We start from the raw sequence: 17,199 nt of genomic DNA, 5'->3' as shown, positions 1-17,199 counted from the left end.
CAAAGTCTCCGCCGTTCAACGGCCACCCCCGCCGGCCGCACGCCACTTCCGCCGCATGCCGGGAGGCCGGGCGGTCAGCAGCCAATGGGAGGCGCGCCGGCCCGCTTTCCCCGCCCCCTGCGTGGAAGTGACGAGCCGGCGAGCGCAGGAGGACTACAAGTCCCGGCGTGCCCCGCGCCGCGCGGCGGCCCTGTGGCGCCCGCGCACCGAGGCGGGCCCCAGCCCCGCCAGACGGCCCCTCGCCCGCCCGGGGGCCAGCGCGGCTGGCCCGGGGCCCTGCGCGACGGCGGAGGGTCCAGCAGGGCCCGTCAGCGCTGGCCTGAGGGACAGCGGGAAACGTTCCAGAGCGCCGTGGGGAGGGAGAGCGTGGCTGAGAGGAAAGAACGCAGCTGGACCCGGGAAAGCGGCGGGGACAGCGTGAACCGCTTTCAGGGTGGCGTTTGCTACTGAAGCGCTTGGCGGCTGCACACACGGGCCTCAAGGTGGTTCGACAGCAACGGCAAAATCTGTCTCGCCTCCACCCCACCCTCACACCTCTTATCAAACCCTCTCGACAGCTTTAGAGGAAGAGTATTAGATCATTAACAAAATAAGAAATCACCTTCAGAACGCTTTATTCGGAGGTAAAAGAGTGTGGTGAGTGCAGACAGAATTTAAGAAAAACTGCTGTAAGATCAACAGTTCACCTTCCTTATGGAACCAGTCAGTCTGCAGTGAGCATGGAGATGTCTGCTAAGTCCGTAGGACATCACTGTCCGTCCTTTTACAAAAAACTTCCACTTCCCATGTTCTTCAGTGAAAAAATAATCTAAAATAAAATTACTGTACAGATGGAGAAACAGGCATTGCAATCTGAAAGAGACAAATAACTCTTATGAATATTACAGCTCCTCACAGGCACCACAGGACACAATAAGGTGCATATTTATATCTAAATACTTAAATTCATTACTATCATATTGAATCTTAATAGGCACCTGACATGAGGAACTGATGTTGCAGGAGGAAAGCTTCTAAAATTGATCTGCACAATCAGATTGTGTCACAGCTAGTAACTTCTTATGATCATTTTGGCTAGGCATATTTGCCTTTTTTTTTTTTTTTTTTTTAATTAATATAGCTTCTAGTCAGTAAATATTCCGATTTCCACATACACATTTGTGGCTGGTATACTTGCAGAGGCCTGGCCTCTGCATGTCTATTAGCCTTTTCCTGGACCTGCTCCATGTCTCATCTCTGCAACAGAATTCCAATGTTATCTGCCTGGCAGCACTCCCAGGTACCAGGAAGCAAACCATCCCACACAAGGAATGCAGTCTGTAGGGGTGGCTCAGGCTCCGAGTCAGCCCTGCTTTGACAGTACATGGATGTCCCTGTACGCAGAGCTGCTGCTCTGAAACACTGACACAAACAGCAAGGTGGACAAAATCCAATTTACTTTTAACATTAAATGGAAAGGGAAATAGGAGAATAATGGTTTATTGCTTAAGTTTTACTTGTGCAGGACAAATTCTAACAAACAGTTTTGTACTTTTGTAAGAGATTGAGGGGGGGGCGGGAATCTTTGAAAAGACCTCTGGGACTGAGTAGATTATTTAAATGTGTATTTCCTCGCCAAGAGTAAACCTCAAAGAAAAGAAAGATAACATGTCTTTGTTCCTCAGAGTCTTTTATGTTTTTATGGCTATACTTAAAACTTACAAGTGCAAGTTAATGTATGGTATTTATATATAGGTGCCATTTGGCAAAATTGGTCTGTTTAACCCTTTTCAACTCAACCATAGTAATGGGGAAAAGTTTCAAGGTGTCTGTGATGATTACAGAAGAAAGTTCAGATTGAATTCTTACCTTATTTACTGACTCTTTGTTACTACTGTTGTTCCATTGTGAGCAGGGATAATAGGTGCAGGAAAATCCAGTTCAGGGGCATCAAAAAAGTATGCCTACATTATTACAGAGGGAGAAAAACACTACTTAAAGAGAAAGAAACAGTACTGCCTCAACCCAGCTCTCTCCTTCCACACCCAGTACTCACAAGGTACAAAGACAGCATTGAAATGGCAAATGTGGATCTTTTCTGGTTTTGTCAGATTAGAAATGGTCAACTAAAATGGTGCTCTAAACGGTACGTTTAAATATAACAGTTAGCAGCTAAGGCCTTTGAAAAAGCCCTGTACTGGAAAGGATTGGATTGCAGAAATCTGTTCGACTGTTTGCTGTTTTAACTGATGAAGCTCCAGGCAGTCTCCGGTCACAGGAGCCCAACTGAAGTCAGCTGCACATCTCCTGCTGACACCAGAGTTGTGTTTTGCCTTCGCTTCCCTGTGCCCCGAGCTGCAGGGAACCAAATCCATCTACTCTAGAAGCTGGGGTCAGGGAACAGAACTGAAGCCTGGATGATATCTTTCTACCTACCGCAACAAAGAGACAACAAATAACTTAAGTTCTCATCCCTATGTATTTCAGTAGTGTTAGGGTCTTCTGTTTTCATAATGCTGACATTTTACTAAGTTCTAGCAGGTTTATGTATTCATACATAAAACTCATAAGCACACACTACATATTGAACATTCAATCATTTTAAAGGACTAACTAGGCATAGTACTCATTGGAATAAGCTGCGACTGGATACAATAAAGATTAATGCTTTACTGATACTATGATGCATTCCAGATAAATTTAAGACTATTCAGTGAGTGATTTTGTGCTAAAGACATATTCATTACTGAGTTTGTTAGTGGCACTGTCAAAGTCAGATTGGCGTGAATTTTTGCTGTTTGAAACAATTGCAGCTTTTACTTTGGAGGTTTTTCAGAAGTACTATTTCTTTCTTTATCAAAAAAGATTTTTCAGCAACCAGCCAACCCCTCCTTCCCTGCACCGTAACATGTCGCCAGTCCCAGGAAATAACATGTTAGAGAAAAGGAAAGGCAGTGTCATACCAAACAACCAACAGCCAGCAGGGCATGAAGCAGAACAATCGTCCCCACGGTCGCCAGCGCGATCCTCCGGTTGTCATCTCGGACAGCAGGCCAAAAGGTCATCACCAAAACAGACCCCGAAAGACACAGGGAGAACATCACCAGGACCCAGCGCACCACTTTTTGTGGAATGATCCATAAAATCTGTAAAAGGGCAGAAAATGATTGTTAAAGAGACTGTGTGAAATGGGGATTCATTTATTTAATGCATTGTTCTGTGACATTTCATCACTTCCAGCAATTTGTGCACAAATTAACTCATGCCTTATCTGGTATGTCTCTGTTATTTGAGGAAAGAATAGCAGCAGTGATGAGCTTTACTCCCAGACATGACATGAGTGTGTCCCCCGAGTTATGGCACTCCCTCCAAGGCCTGCCCCTTGCCAGAGTGGCCCAGTTTGGTCCCTGCCAGGGAAACTTGTCCTCTGAGCCATCAGCATTGCCATCCTGCACACTGATGTCTGTACCTTGGGGACACACACATCCCGATTCCTGAAGTTGCCTCGGGCTGCCTGCCAGGCTTGCCAGCAGCACCCTTGCTTGGATTTGCTGCCTCTGGGGAAATGACCTGTCCTGGGCTTTTCCAGGACCCACAGGACATCTTTACACTAGGCAAGGTTCAACAAAAAGCTTTATTCTAGCCAAGCAAAAGGAGCAAATGATTTGCCCGGTCCCCAAGATTTTGTCTAATATGAACAATATTATAAGAAATAGCAAATTTTCTAAACCAGGACCGTTGTGCAGGGCATGTAATAGAAATGCACTCTTTAGGCCATACGTACCGCTGTGGGAATGTAAATGAAGAGGGAGTAGCCATATACACACACTATCTCCAGGAACGAGTAGGAGACAATGTTCATAACTTTACTGTTCCTCCACATCAGGAATCCCCAGAGAGCAAGGGGAACAAGCCAAGCGTATGCATAAATCGTTGTTGCTGCTATGGACACTGGAAATATGACAGAAGATTTCACATTCTACGTAGAATACCAGACAGAATCAAACACACAGAAGCATCTAGCCTGAAAACTAGAAAGCTACCTTTGAAGTTACTTTCAAAATATAAAGTTTGAATTATTAATAAACTGAGAATTTTGCATTTATATCCAGTTTACACCCACTACTGTTCCAGCACTTCGAGTTAGTTTAAAAGTAAAGACTCCAGAAAGTATTCTCTTGATATTTTCAATTTCTTTATTACACCTGTGTACAAAATTCTATCAGTTTTCAGTGTGAAAGGAAGAGCCACGGAAAAAAGAAAAACTTAGTTGAAAATAGAAATTCAGCTACTAACAGCTACTGAAAAATGAGAATAGAATGCAGACATGCTAAAGAAGTTGAAAGAAAACACAGACACAAGCGTCAAATCTGAAATTATGCAAGTGACTGGATTCCCAAATGGCAGTGTTTTTCCAAGTACGCTGTGGATTTTGGAAACAAACAGAAGCCATGTTCCTCTGCAGGGCACGGCAGTCTCCTTCAAACTACAAGGACACATATAGCCAATTGGCTCCTCACTCCGAGTTCTCTGGGGCACGTATCAGTTGAGCATCTTTTGCTTATTTTCGAGTTTGCCAGAAGGTTACAACTTCCAGCCCTCAGCAGGCAGTATAAGTAATACTCTAATTCAGGCATTTTCTGTCTGAGGCCTGCAGGCTCCTAGAAGGCCGTGGATCCAGGAAGGCACCTACAAAAGCACCACCGTGGCCACTGCTGCGCTTTCACTCTCTGTTCAAGGGGACATTCACTAAGGCTAGAAATATAACTGCTCTAATCACTCCTGCCTGCTCTACTAAAACCCTGTAACTACTTTATGCTCTGGAGGAGTAGGGTTCAGCCAGTTACAGCCCACTTTAAGGATTTATTTTGCATCTCTAAAAATTTAAACAAAGCAATCAATCAAAAGGCTCTGCTAAATCAAAGCTGTGACCTGTTTTTATATTATTTCATTAGCACGTTATAAACAAAACAAAACAAAAAACCCAAACCCAAAACCTCAGGACTGTATCGACTACGTACAAACCTTTTCTGAACTCGGGCACATAGTGGTATGTTGGCTTGCCCAGATGTATAAAGAAATTCGAGAGATTGCCACTAACAGCAATGGTAAAGACAAGTGTGGCACATATCCAAAAGGGACCTTAAAAGGAAACAAACAAGTTCAATAACAACTCTTCTGCCCTCTTGGTTTTTTTAAGGTTAGCAAGTAAAAGGAAATACAAACTTGAAATATTTAGCACAGAAGAGAACTTCTCACACCTCATACCTACCATAAAGGTCAGGATTGCTGCGGATATACAGCCTTACAAAGTTCTTCCCTGGTACTGGGAAAACCGAACCTTTGATTCTGTCCAGGACCTATGAAAACATACAGATTTGTCTGACTGAAGATGCAAAATGGAAAAACTCCATGTCTGGGTAAGGCATAGTTCAGACAACAGTTCTCCTCTGGAGTGGAGTATTAACCTGGTAAGTGTCCACATCGAAGAACGTCTGGTAGTACTCAAATGTCCAGAAAGGGGCACTTTTCTTCTGTCCTGCAAGCAGCTGTATGGTGGGAGAGGCAACATGAAAAACATTACAAGCATGCAACTTATGCATTATTAGATCATTTACACAATAGTTAAATGATTTCTCTATGTGGACACAAAACAAACTTAACAGGGTAGTGCTTACTATGAATTACTTAATAGTTTCTCTTTCCCCTGCCAGTATTTATTAGCAGCAGCTAGTCTCTTATCTCCCTGCAAGCAGAATAGTGGCCAAATGAGCAGCCAGATACTACCTTTCGCCACATCGTTTATAACACATGCCTTCATCGGCATGACAGGTTCCCTCGTTGTCGTTGCCCTGTTGTTGGCGGCTGCATTAGCTGAGCCTTCAGACAAGCCCTGGCCATTTCAAAGTTCCCTGCTCTCCTGCCAGAGTCACCAACCCCACAGCAGAACTGACAGAAACAAACATGGTGCTGGGTTTTCAGCTGCTGCTGCACTCATCTCCTGGCCTATTTGCTTAGCTTAAATCACCACCATTTCAGTTCAATTTCCTAGGCTGCAGACTACAATGGCTGAAGAGCCAACGCACGTTTGCTTCTGCCAACTCTGCTACTGAGAAAGTAACCTGTGACAAAGAAGAAAGAGTTTTATGTCACCCAGCATGAATCTCTGGTATCCTCTAGAAATATCTCAGCATTGTCAGCGCTGTTTGTATACGCGCCGATGGAGGCACTGTAGGTGTAAGAGCATTACCTCCGTTTTATCGGAGTCATCGGTCCCCAGTAGTTCATCATCCTCTTCCCTCCCTGACTCCTGCAGACGGCCGTGCTGATTCTTGGGGATTTCAACTGGCTCGTCAATGCTTATTGTGGTAGCATCAGGATTTGCTGCAAGCAAATTAGCTGCATCGTCAAATTCTGCAAATAAGTACATTACAAGAGAGGCAATGATCAAGCTACCAAAATCTTTGATTTTGTGGCTCAAAAAACTACATTAAGACCCCTACACAGCCCAAGAAAGGATACATCGCTAGTGTAGGTATGTCAAATATGATCCGTTTCTTAAAGCCCAAACTGAAAAGGATCAAGCTGAACATTTACTTAGTTAACAAAGTGCAAGGCTTGCTTTCCTGCTAACCTGCCCTGTGTGATAAACTAGCACCCCTGAAGCCTGCCTTTCCTTCCTGCGATCAGCCCCAGTCTGAGAATCAGCAGCGTTCTGCAAGGGCAGGGGGAAGCTGCCTCTCTGAAAAGGCTGTAGAAATGGGCAATTTTAATGCTCTCCAAAAATTAGTTTTTTCAGACCTGAATTTATTTAGCAATACACATGCTTAAGCAAGCCTGGAACTACAGTCCATTCCAAATTACGGCGCGCTCTGCCCATTTTCAGCTTTAACTTCCCATCACAAAGGATTTCAGTCAACACATGTAACGCTTTTTAGCTCACCGACAGCACAATCTTATCTCAGAGAACTGGAGATATTCCTGACACTACTGGCAAAACTTGAAGGAAGCTTTTATTCAGAGGAACCCAAAGCGAAGCTCAGAAACGCTTCCAAGCCTCTAAGAGTTTGACCACTCCGTCGGCTGGGCCCCAAACCTCGCGGTTACCTTGGAATTTGAGGTCATCCACAGTCGCCATTCATCCGCTTAGGTTGAGGAACAGGTCCCCCAGGCCTCCACCCTCCTGAAAGACAGGCGGCAGCGCTGATCCCACCGCCCCCGCGCCCATCCCGTCCCCTTCCCTGCGTGCCAGTCCCGGCTGCCGCCCGCGGCCGCTGCCGCTGCCCCAGGCCGCCCGAGCCAGCCCACGTCCCCCACGGCCGCCCCTGACACCCCCCGCCCGGGTCCGGCCGCGGCCGCGGCCCCGGCGCAGGACCGGGGAAGCCCCCGCACCTCCGGGCCCCGCAGCCCAACCGCTCCCGGCACCGGCCGCTCCGCTCCCTTAAAGGGGCAGCAGGCGCTGCGCGGCGACAGCCAATCAGCAGCCCCGCTGCTCTCTTCTCTTCCCCCGCCTCTCTGGCTCGAAAGAAACATACCGGCGACGCTCGTCTCGCCGGCCAATCAGAAGCCACGCGGTGCTTCCCCTTCCGCCTCCGCCCGCCCCCTTAAAGAGCCCGCGGCGCCCGGGGGAGGCTCCGGGGCTGCGCCGTCCCCGCGTCCTGAACCCCGCTGGGCGGGTGTTACCGGAGCGGGGCACCGGCTGCCGTGTGTATGCGTGTTTCATACGTATATACACACACATATAGATTAGACGTATATGTTTATATATTCTATTATAAATGTATACTAGATATTTTGATAATTTATCTTTTATATGTTATATATAATGGGGGATAGACATTTTGGGGGTATCCTTCCAGCCCCAAAGTGACAAATACCAGTGTGCAGCGGCACACCAAAGGAGGCAGAGCTGAAGGAACAGGACACTTTGCACAGCACATGCAAAATGCAAATGGCTGCATCGATCCAAGGCCCTTGGATGCATCAGCATCGACGGTCCTGTACAAAAAATTTTAGAGCTCCAAGCTCTGCACGTGCAGGGGCTAAACGCGTGACTGCTGGCAGGATCAGACCCTCGAGTACTGCTAACGTCGTTCTTACCTTCAGTCTGTGGTTCTGAGAAAACATCCTGATTCAGCCCATCTCATTAGTAAAATACACAACATATTTGTGAATAAGCCTTGTAACTGTGCAGTTAGCACTAAAAATCTATCCATCGCTGTAATTAATGCCTTTGTGTAGATAGAGCTAGTGCAGCTGACAGGCCCCTTGCTCACCCAGACGCTGAAGTCCACGGAGAGGTGACGGGGTGCAAGGCAAGGCAGAAATTTGGCCAAACACGTGAACGTTTTTCCTCCCCCTCATCCTCTACCTTTGCCCCTGCCGTCGCGCTGCGTTCCCGTCAGAAGCGGCCAGACCTCCTCCACCACGATGTTCGGAGTCAGGGTATTCCTGCAAAAAATCCTGATTCTTCTGCACGTTACTACGTGCGTTGTCATTGGCAAAACGCTGATGATACTGTTCCCTAATGCCATGAAAAGATACATTCTAAAACAGGGTGAAAAGAGCAGAATGAATGAGAATCCAAAGTTCAGCTATGAAAACTGGGGTCCGACTTTCTTCAGCTTCAAGTATTTGCTCTTTGTGCTGAAGGTGAAGTGGAAGAGGCTGGAGGATGAAGCCTATGAGGGACACTCTGCTCCCAACACGCCGGTGGTGACTTTCCACGGGGAAGTTCGTCACCTCTTTGATTTCATGCAAGGTAAGTAAATCAGCTGTGTAGATGGGTTTGGTTGGCTAAGAGAATAAATGAGAAGAGGCTGCTGAGGGAATAGGGACAGGCAGCTGGCATGAGAGTGCACGACAAAGCGGACCGACCAGACTAACAGCGCTTGTTTGATAGAAAAGATGCAGCACATCCATGCCAGCTGTCTGCCTCTTGATTTTCAAAAATAACCTGTGTTTATAATCCTGGCTACAATACCCTTTTACGCCAGTAAGTTTATGAACCTCTTGCAAAAGCTGGCTCTGCCTGGAAATACTTCTTCTGTGAAAGCCAAGATAGTAATTCATTTTAGGGAGAGAAAACCCAGAGTCAGAACCGTGTGCAGTGATTCACAAGCATTGGCTGCCATTCCCTGTACGTAAAGTCCCACACCAGCTCCCTTAGACAGCCTAAAGCCTAGAAAGCACTCGGTGGTTTTTTTGCAGATTCAAACTGACTAAAAATAAAGCAGAAGAAAAAGAAGCTGCTTTGTACTTTGTCCACTGCCTCCCACTGATATCTCTGTAGAACGTGGAATTAATCATTAAGCTGCAGTCCTGATCCCCACAGGAGGGATTACATCCTTCTCTAACTCTGCTTTTATAATTATATATATTTATGTAGAAAATAGGATGCAAATTTGGAAAAAAGATACACAATATCTACAGGAAGGTACCCCCTTTATTAGATTCTTTAGGATGTGTATCTATGCTAGCAGCAGTTTTTGAAGTTAAGCCCAGCCAGAAGGAAGATCTTGAACAAATTTCAGATAATTCAGTGTGACCATAGACTACAAGAGGTGCTTAAAAATCATGCAAGTTCTCTTAAATAGAAGCCTTGCAATCCATTAAACAGATGCTAACACCTGTGGGCACATAATGTGTTAATTTGTAAGCAACTGCATAGACACTTTTGCCAGTGGCTTGTGTAACATTAGTTTAATAAATAATAATGTATAACCAGAGTTCTGTTTGGACAGGAAATTGCAGAAATACATTGAAAGCATGAAAGCCTGTGATGCTTGACCAAAAAGCGCGGCTTCCACTCAGCTCAGCTAGAACTGACACCTCTGAAAAAAACCAAGACAAGTCCAGTAGGTTCATTAAACAGCATTAAGACATCTCTGAACCCATCCTTTGAAAAACCTTGCAGATGATCATGTTTAGTATTTTTGAAGTTCCTTTGTACAAAGGATCTCAGCGAGGCAGCGATGTGCTACACACTGTATATCCATTTTAGATCAGTTCCCTATCCCAAAATGTTGGTAACTTGAGAGTTGGCTCTCATGATGAGGACACAAGAGAGAAGCCGTGTGACTGCTCAGTGCCTTCTGCCTTTACTGGGCTTTACAAAGGAAAGGGTCCCCCTCGGTTAAGCTCATTGCTGGATCCAGCACAGGTCAGAGCCAGGCTAGGGAAGAGAAAGCATCTTTATGTCCGTTTTGCATAGATGCAGATGTTCTGCTGCCGATTTTAACATCCTAAGAAAGTTATGGGGTGACTTACCTAAGAGGCTCAGTTCAGTGTATGCATTTAATTCTGTCCTTCCTCCCTCCACTGATTTAACCACAAACTATCCTGTTTTTTTCCAGACAACCGACCTTTAATCCTGAATTTCGGAAGTTGCACCTGACCTTCATTTATGTTAAAATTTGATGAGTTCAACAAGCTCGTCAAAGATTTCAACTCAATAGCAGATTTCCTTATCGTCTACATCGAAGAAGCTCATGCAGTAGGTACAGTACAAACATCACAGTAATGCTTACCAAAACTTCCGACACATTATCATTCCCTTTAGCAAGAAAAGTATGTTAGCAAGGGAGGGAACTGCAAACAGGAAAGAAACCTTCCTCAAATCAAAAGTGGCAACACCAAACCTAGGGACCAGTCTGTCCCTAATTCTCCAAAGATTTTACTCACAGATCTGACTTTACACCAAGATACTCCTGCTGAAGACACTCATCTCTGTGAAGGTGAAGCACATAGTTACATCTTTACAAAACTTCCTCTCGGTGTTAGTACAGCTCCTTTTGGAAGGGAAAATAACCCCAACATTTCATAGAACAAAGGTTAAGTGTACAATGCCAGTACATTACGTGCTTTAAAAAAAAATCGGTTTTAACACGTCTCAAGAACAGGATGCAGACTCTAACTTGAAAAATTTAGCAAACAAACTATATACACTCTTATCTACGCTGGACTCTAAGTAGCACATTGGCACTGATTTTATCCCAGGGTTAAGGCCGTTTTGTAAAATGTAACATTTACAGTTTTCATGTTTTCTAACAATACACCACTTCCAGTAGTTGAGAAAAAGATAACTCAGCCAGTCATCAAAACCTTTTACTAGTTTCTACTTTACTAGAAGAGCTGGGTGCAAATGTGTGTTTGCATATTTCTGAAAAAGGAAGGTGTGCCCTGGCTTAAATGTTTCACTTCTCACAGATCTGAAATTTTGTTTTATAGGCTTAATGAGTAGAATCAAGCAGCATGAACAGTACTATTGTTGCGACTGTGCTAAATGAACAGGTATCAGCCGATAGCACTACTTACCATTTTAGAATCCTCTCTGCGCCAGTAATTTTGACAAACCTTACCCAAATAGGATATACATCCCCCACCTGATATCTTTCTAGGGTTGATTTATGTGGGAAAATTTCAGCTAAAATACATCAAATATTTACAAATTCAGGGCAAGGGGAAAATACAGTTTACTGAAATTAAAGGAAAAAAAAAATAGATCTTGGGGCCACTTATTTGAAAAGCTCTAGTGCTCTCATACTCCCAGGGGGGAGCTTTCATTTCATGGCAAGTTTTGGTGTTAGGAGTAAATTGCAGTATTCTTTTAACACAGTTTTGGGATATGACACACAGTACATCACCCTTAACACCTATTCAAAATGTTCCTTGCTAAATCCCTTTCTCGTTTGTTTTAGATGGATGGGCTTTTAAAAACAATATTGTTATTAAAAATCACCGAAGCCTTGAAGAACGAAAAATTGCAGCACAGTTTCTTCAGAAAAATAATCCTTTATGTCCAGTGGTTTTAGACACTATGGAAAACCTGAGCAGTTCAAAATATGCTGCATTGCCAGAACGACTGTATCTACTTCAAGGAAGGAAAGTCATCTACAAGGTAAAAAATATCAACGAGTACAATATATTGAGATTTTTAAATTTCAAAATAATTTGAGAATGCTTTACATTTAACAATCAGTATTTCATTCCGTTTGAGAGCTAAAAATTTCACAATTCACTGTTAACTGTGGGGAGAAAAGGACTTGCAGCAAAACCAGTCTGGGCCTTTATAATGTACGTATTTGATGTACACCTTAGTCTTGCTCAAATATTTATCTTTTGGCTCATTAGGAAACCTAGGTACATCTAAGCTGTGAGATCCAGGAACACTTTCCGGCTCCAGGATCCAGATGTTGGCCCTGTCCCAGTTACACAGCAGGGTGTAACCTGTGCATACACCATCTCCCACGCAATGGCTGTCATGCAAAGGAAGCCCAAGCACGCCTGCCCACAGTTCTGGTGCAACTGCTGTGCTCTGAAGGACTTCTGCTTTGTCTGCTTGAGCATCACCATATCATTTTATTGCCTTTGCAGGGAGGAGTGGGGCCTTGGAATTACCACCCCCAGGAAATACGTGCCATCCTGGAAAAACTGAAATAGAAAAAGAAGAGGACTTCAGAGTGAAGACTATCTGGATAAAAAAAAAAAAAAAAGTTTTCAGAGACATAAGAAGAAAAAAAAATAATTTAAAAATAACAGTGGAGACAACAAGAAAAAGAATAATGTATGTGTCTCTAAAGAGCATCTGTGATGTGGTTCATTATGTGTTTGTATGGAGGTTTTCAAGTCTCATCGCTACAACCCCAGCTACTGCACTGTAGTATCTTACTATGCTTACGCTGCATGCAGTAATGAGTTGTAGTTGGGTCCATTGAGCTGTCAGGACTGGATACCAACGTTTACATTTGTAAGAAATACCGTGCAGGATAAACTCCAGCAGTGGTGACATTTGCAAAAGTTGACTGGCATGCGAAACAACTGATTTCACATTATTCTCCTTCTCTTGTATACATACAATGTTCACTTTCACTGACTTCAGAAGGCTTCTGAACAAGACAATCTCTATCAACATTTGTTTCTATTAATATTTGTTATGACAGTCATAGCATAAAGCACAGACAGCCGTGACCTGATTGTAGAAAATATTTATAGAAACAAGGGATTGATCTGCAATTATTAAAAATCTATTAGAGGATTTCACATGGCTTCAGATTATTTCCCTCCCCACCCTGCCCCTCTCCACCCCCGTTATTTCTCAGCATTAATAGACATTTATATTCATCCTATTACTATTGAACAGTTTGAGTTGATGAGAAAGTTACCAATTTAAGAACTTCTGAAGGACTTGTTTGACAGTAGGAAGTAATATGTACCATTTATGTATTTCACACTTTTTTTTTTCCTATTTAACATTTTACAGGCAATCGAGTTTTAATTCATATATTAAGAAAGCCTCATATAAACATACTAATTTAACTGGACTCAATTATGTTCAAGTGTTCTACGGTAACAGTCTAGGTTATAAAACCAGAAAGCTGTTACTACAATTAACAGGAGTACTGCATTACATACATTAAACTAGTGGGGAAACTACATCCATACCTTCAAAAAACACTTTAATACAAGCTTTTAATAATAAATATTCTCTGTTCTACAGATATCAAAATATAACTTCTTTATAAAAAAAACTGAGATACAAATTTAAGCTGGACTTAAGTGTTTTCTGCTGTGCCCTCTGCCATCACCCGGTGCACGGATACAAAATGATCAAAGGCAGATTTGATGATAAAACGCAAGTAAGTGGCTTGGAAATCAGGAAGCTGTAGAAGGAAAAAAAATGTTATTGCATTCTCTGTAGTAACATACCTATCAAACAATATTTGCAGAAGTCTGTTAGACAGAAGGATCTAGATATTTCTGTGTCCGTTTCCGAATTACACATAAATCAAGCTCTTTGAATACATCTAGCCAGCTTCAGAGCTTCTTTAGATGACAGCAATTCAAAAAAGTCCCGTCCCTCCCGAATACGGCAGCCTTAAAGGCCACAACTGAAGGAGGAAAGATTGCTACACTTCTGGAAAGAGATCTTTCACATAGTTGTGAGCAGTAGGCAGGTGCAATTTCATACCGTAATCTACAAAGGAACAGCTGGGAAGTGCAATTTCATACCGTGATCTACAAATTCCTGTATCTAACATCAATTTAACAATAATTGTAAATAAAGACATGTTTTGTTTTTTCATGGTTTCTCCCCAGTTAGTCTAGACATCCCATGTCATGAACCACTACTGATGTACACTGTAAATACTCACAGGAAATTCTTCCATTTGAAGCTGTCCTTCTGTGTGTTGCAAATCTAGAAAATACATTTTAAAGCAAATAATGAATAATAATGTGCAATGCTGTGAAAGTTTTTCACTGGACTTCAGAGTGCAAGAGAGTTTAAGGACCGTGAACTTACACTGCATGTAGAAATTGTTCTTTTTTTACAAGGTGATTTAAGAGAAATACTTTTTGCAATATACCGGGGTGTGTGTATATATATCCCACTCATTACATCGTTCTATAAAATGTCACCCAAGAGGCATTAAAAAAAAAAAAAAAACAAAACCAAACCAACCAAACAATGCAGGAAATGGCACTCTATTATACTATGTGAGTCTGTTTTTAATTTTTGGAACATAAAAGCAAGTGTACAAGTAGTGCTTTTAGCTCTCATACAGCATTTTACACCTCCAAACTGCTACATAGACCATCAGTGTTCATAAACTTCATTTAAATATGTCTATTACATTAACATATAATAAAATAATCATCAAGTCACACTTGACTACTCAACAAGTAGACATGGGGTTGAAGTGACTCACTGAAAAAATTATAGTGTATCAATAATGATAAAAAGGATGTTTTTAGCTGTATGGCTAAACAGCACCTAACTAAAATCTAAACTCAATTTTATAAGTGTTATTTTACAACCTATGTATACTTAGTCAAAGGCATAAAATTAAGACTTAACTTTAGAATAAAGAGGATTGCTTCCCAGTGTATTTGTTTATCATTATCCATCTAAAAATACATTTTTCAAGTTGGGAAAATGGTGCTATATAGCACCAGGCTACATGACCAGAAGCCTTGCTATTTTTCCAAAATGTCCATGTTTTCACTCGATGTTTAAAGAAACCAATGGGGAGCCCAAAGAATTTGCTATTAGGTATGCAAAAAGTGATAGTTCCCTCCAGAAGAGCATCACTGAAATTATTCAGGCAGCTAAGGTGAAAATGTAATTAAGTTACTGTGAGAACTACTCCATGGTATAACATCATAAGCAATTTTTGCAGGAAAACAGGGATCCTTGTGAAACATGCAATTAGAATACTAACCAAGACTAACTAAAATTGACAAAAGTAGTCTAGGTCACCAGGCTTTACCAAAGGCTGACAATGTGACTGATCTTGTTCTCAGACACCTGCCAGGGCACACATCTTAGTGTTATCCTCCCTTGTTTTGCTAGAGAAAAAACATTTTCAAGCTTCATTAGCAAGTTTTATTTTTGATGAATTATCTCAGTAGCAATAAAAGTCAATCAGAATCCTTCCTAGTTTGCCTAACACAAGCTTTGTTATTCTAAACCCTAGAAATAGTAAACGAATCGGCAAATACAAAGATCAACATCAGTCCCATGAAATCCCCACTACTTCAGATTCAGAATCTTACCTTTTTCAATGCACTGTTCAAAACCTACTGGGTCTTTAGATACGCTTCTTTCAATCCTTAAGGTCCGCACTAAAATATATATACATTTAAAGGATCAGTACAAATTCTGATTCTTTATTGATGATATTTATTGCATCACTTTTCATCTACAAAGCACTTTAAAAGCATTAACTAATCCATTCTTTCTCTAACTTACGGGGTAGGACTATAATACAACCACCATCCTCACATTCTAGGTTGGACAAATGACAACAAATTTTCATGTCTTTTGCGTAGCCCCTGCTAATGGTCAAGCTCCCATCTCCATGCTCTGACCTTGTAAGTCTGTTTTAGAACTCACGTTTTCCTTCACATTTTTTTAAAAAAGTAAGACTAAGAGAGTTCTGTCCTATGAAATTATAAAAATCAATATTCAAAATAAATCATTAAAAGAGCATGTTGTAGCCCTGTCCATTAAATTAGAACAGCCATCACTAAGTGACAGAACAGCTAATTACAAGCTCAATACAAGGTGTTATAACAACAAAACAAGTGCAGGTAGGGTAGATTTTCCTTTTCTGATTTATTTATGAAAAGCTTTGGATGTGGAGGACAATGCTAAATGAAGCTTTATGAATTAAATTAATCTTTATGAATCTGTCAGAAGTGACTACTTACTGAATGTGACACTACTGTGAAAATTTACATATAGGCACGCACACATTTTAACATAGTATGTATTACGTACCGCAATACACTAAGTCTTACCCAAGTAACACTGGATTGCAACTTTGCTGATTTTTACACATTTAGGAAAACCAATAATGAATTCCTGTGGGAACATGCCTGTCGTCGTCCAAAAGGTTTCTGAACTTCTGTAGAGAAAAAAAGGACAAAACCCGCACCTGCGGCTTTCTATCTATAACCGACTTGAAATTTATCACCAAAAAAGAAAAAAAGGCTGTAAAGCCATGTTTTATTTGGGGTATTTTAAGCAAACCCCTGTGTGACAATAGGGAAGCTCTCTGGAGGTATTACTGCTTTACCGTTCATGCTCTGTACCCGAGCAGTACCACAGAAGGACTCGGGGGGGGGGGGGGGGGAAGGGGGGTGATGTCCCAGAAAAGAGTTAAATTACGTGCCAACATGAGCGGGGAAGCAAAACCCGGAGCCTGGCAGTGCCGGGCTGCGGTAGCGGCAGCACCGGGAGGGATCTCTGGGGGAGCGGCCGCCCCGCAGGAGCCGCTTCCCGCCGGGGCCCGCGTAGCCCTCGCAGCCCCTCAGCGCCCCGCGCCCTCCTCACCCGTCCGCCATGTTCTCGGCGGGGTGCTGCTCGTCGCTGGAGGTGGCCAGGACGAGGGCAGCCCCCGCCGAGCTCAGGCACCAGTCGGCGGCCCTCATCCCCGCGCGGCGGCCGGCAGCGGAGCGGCGGGGAGGGGAAGGCCGGGGCCTGCCGCTACCAGGCAACGGCGGCGGCCCCGCGCAACCCGCAAAGCCGTCCCTGCGCGCCGCCCGCCCGCGCCCGCCGTTCCGCCCGCGGGAGCTGCGCGCTGCTTCGCGGCGTCCTGCGGGAGCTGCGCCCGCAGACTGAGCGCCCCAGGGGCGCCGGGCAGCGAGAGCCCCTCACGGCCGCGGCGCCCCCTCTCCCGGGAGTCTCAAGCCCCGGGCCCCGCGCGGAGGGTCGGC

The 17,199-nt window shown here is 43.5% G+C and overlaps 3 protein-coding genes across 7 annotated transcripts; 1 reads left to right on the top strand and 2 right to left on the bottom strand.

Moving 5' to 3' along the window:
• Nucleotides 1-379: 379 nt before the first annotated feature.
• Nucleotides 380-8,027, bottom strand: YIPF1 (Yip1 domain family member 1). Of its 3 annotated transcripts, none has more exons than XM_075710280.1 (10): nt 7,857-8,027; nt 7,087-7,162; nt 6,230-6,393; nt 5,448-5,528; nt 5,252-5,339; nt 5,005-5,121; nt 3,764-3,930; nt 2,943-3,125; nt 1,849-1,943; nt 380-852 (listed from the first exon to the last, which is right to left on the bottom strand). In XM_075710280.1, the coding sequence occupies exons 2-9, from the start codon at nt 7,115-7,117 to the stop codon at nt 1,854-1,856; spliced, it is 921 nt and encodes a 306-aa protein (XP_075566395.1). In that variant the 5' UTR covers nt 7,118-7,162; nt 7,857-8,027; the 3' UTR covers nt 380-852; nt 1,849-1,853. The 3 variants fall into 3 exon arrangements, with proteins under 3 accessions (XP_075566395.1, XP_075566394.1, XP_075566396.1); XM_075710279.1 differs by lacking the exon at nt 7,857-8,027 and adding an exon at nt 7,372-7,405; XM_075710281.1 differs by lacking the exon at nt 7,857-8,027 and adding an exon at nt 7,372-7,405 and having other exon boundaries at nt 6,230-6,363.
• Nucleotides 8,020-13,012, top strand: DIO1 (iodothyronine deiodinase 1). Of its 3 annotated transcripts, none has more exons than XM_075710283.1 (4): nt 8,020-8,550; nt 10,337-10,478; nt 11,679-11,878; nt 12,355-13,012. In XM_075710283.1, exons 1-4 carry the CDS (start codon nt 8,410-8,412, stop codon nt 12,418-12,420), a joined length of 549 nt encoding a protein of 182 aa, XP_075566398.1. In that variant the 5' UTR covers nt 8,020-8,409; the 3' UTR covers nt 12,421-13,012. The 3 variants fall into 3 exon arrangements, with proteins under 3 accessions (XP_075566398.1, XP_009478378.2, XP_075566397.1); XM_009480103.2 differs by having other exon boundaries at nt 8,020-8,740; nt 10,335-10,478; XM_075710282.1 differs by lacking the exon at nt 10,337-10,478 and having other exon boundaries at nt 8,020-8,740.
• Nucleotides 13,013-13,210: 198 nt separating this feature from the next.
• Nucleotides 13,211-16,914, bottom strand: IFT25 (intraflagellar transport 25). Its single transcript, XM_075711165.1, has 5 exons — nt 16,817-16,914; nt 16,282-16,388; nt 15,535-15,603; nt 14,133-14,176; nt 13,211-13,640 (listed from the first exon to the last, which is right to left on the bottom strand). The coding sequence occupies exons 1-5, from the start codon at nt 16,912-16,914 to the stop codon at nt 13,533-13,535; spliced, it is 426 nt and encodes a 141-aa protein (XP_075567280.1). The 3' UTR covers nt 13,211-13,532.
• Between the last annotated feature and the right edge of the window lie 285 nt (nt 16,915-17,199).

This window comes from Pelecanus crispus, chromosome 5, assembly GCF_030463565.1.
Source record: "Pelecanus crispus isolate bPelCri1 chromosome 5, bPelCri1.pri, whole genome shotgun sequence".
Classification (NCBI taxonomy): domain Eukaryota; kingdom Metazoa; phylum Chordata; class Aves; order Pelecaniformes; family Pelecanidae; genus Pelecanus; species Pelecanus crispus.
This window is presented reverse-complemented; position numbering and strand designations above follow the sequence as displayed.

What these genes read in the sequence shown, in the direction of transcription:
- YIPF1 (XM_075710280.1), bottom strand. Translation starts at nt 7,117, where the DNA reads ATGGCGACTGTGGATGACCTCAAATTCCAAG. An exon ending in TCGATGTGGACACTTACCAG is followed by an intron (nt 5,340 to 5,447) that starts GTTAATACTCCA and finishes ATGTTTTCATAG; the next exon opens with GTCCTGGACAGAATCAAAGG. An exon ending in TCATTTACATTCCCACAGCG is followed by an intron (nt 3,126 to 3,763) that starts GTACGTATGGCC and finishes GCCCTTTTACAG; the next exon opens with ATTTTATGGATCATTCCACA.
- DIO1 (XM_075710282.1), top strand. Translation starts at nt 8,410, where the DNA reads ATGTTCGGAGTCAGGGTATTCCTGCAAAAAATCCTGATTCTTCTGCAC. An exon ending in CCTCTTTGATTTCATGCAAG is followed by an intron (nt 8,741 to 11,678) that starts GTAAGTAAATCA and finishes CGTTTGTTTTAG; the next exon opens with ATGGATGGGCTTTTAAAAAC. An exon ending in GAAGGAAAGTCATCTACAAG is followed by an intron (nt 11,879 to 12,354) that starts GTAAAAAATATC and finishes TTGCCTTTGCAG; the next exon opens with GGAGGAGTGGGGCCTTGGAA.
- IFT25 (XM_075711165.1), bottom strand. Translation starts at nt 16,914, where the DNA reads ATGAGGGCCGCCGACTGGTGCCTGAGCTCGGCGGGGGCTGCCCTCGTC. An exon ending in GCCGAGAACATGGCGGACGG is followed by an intron (nt 16,389 to 16,816) that starts GTGAGGAGGGCG and finishes TTTTCTCTACAG; the next exon opens with AAGTTCAGAAACCTTTTGGA. An exon ending in TTCAAATGGAAGAATTTCCT is followed by an intron (nt 13,641 to 14,132) that starts GTGAGTATTTAC and finishes TTCCTTCTACAG; the next exon opens with CTTCCTGATTTCCAAGCCAC.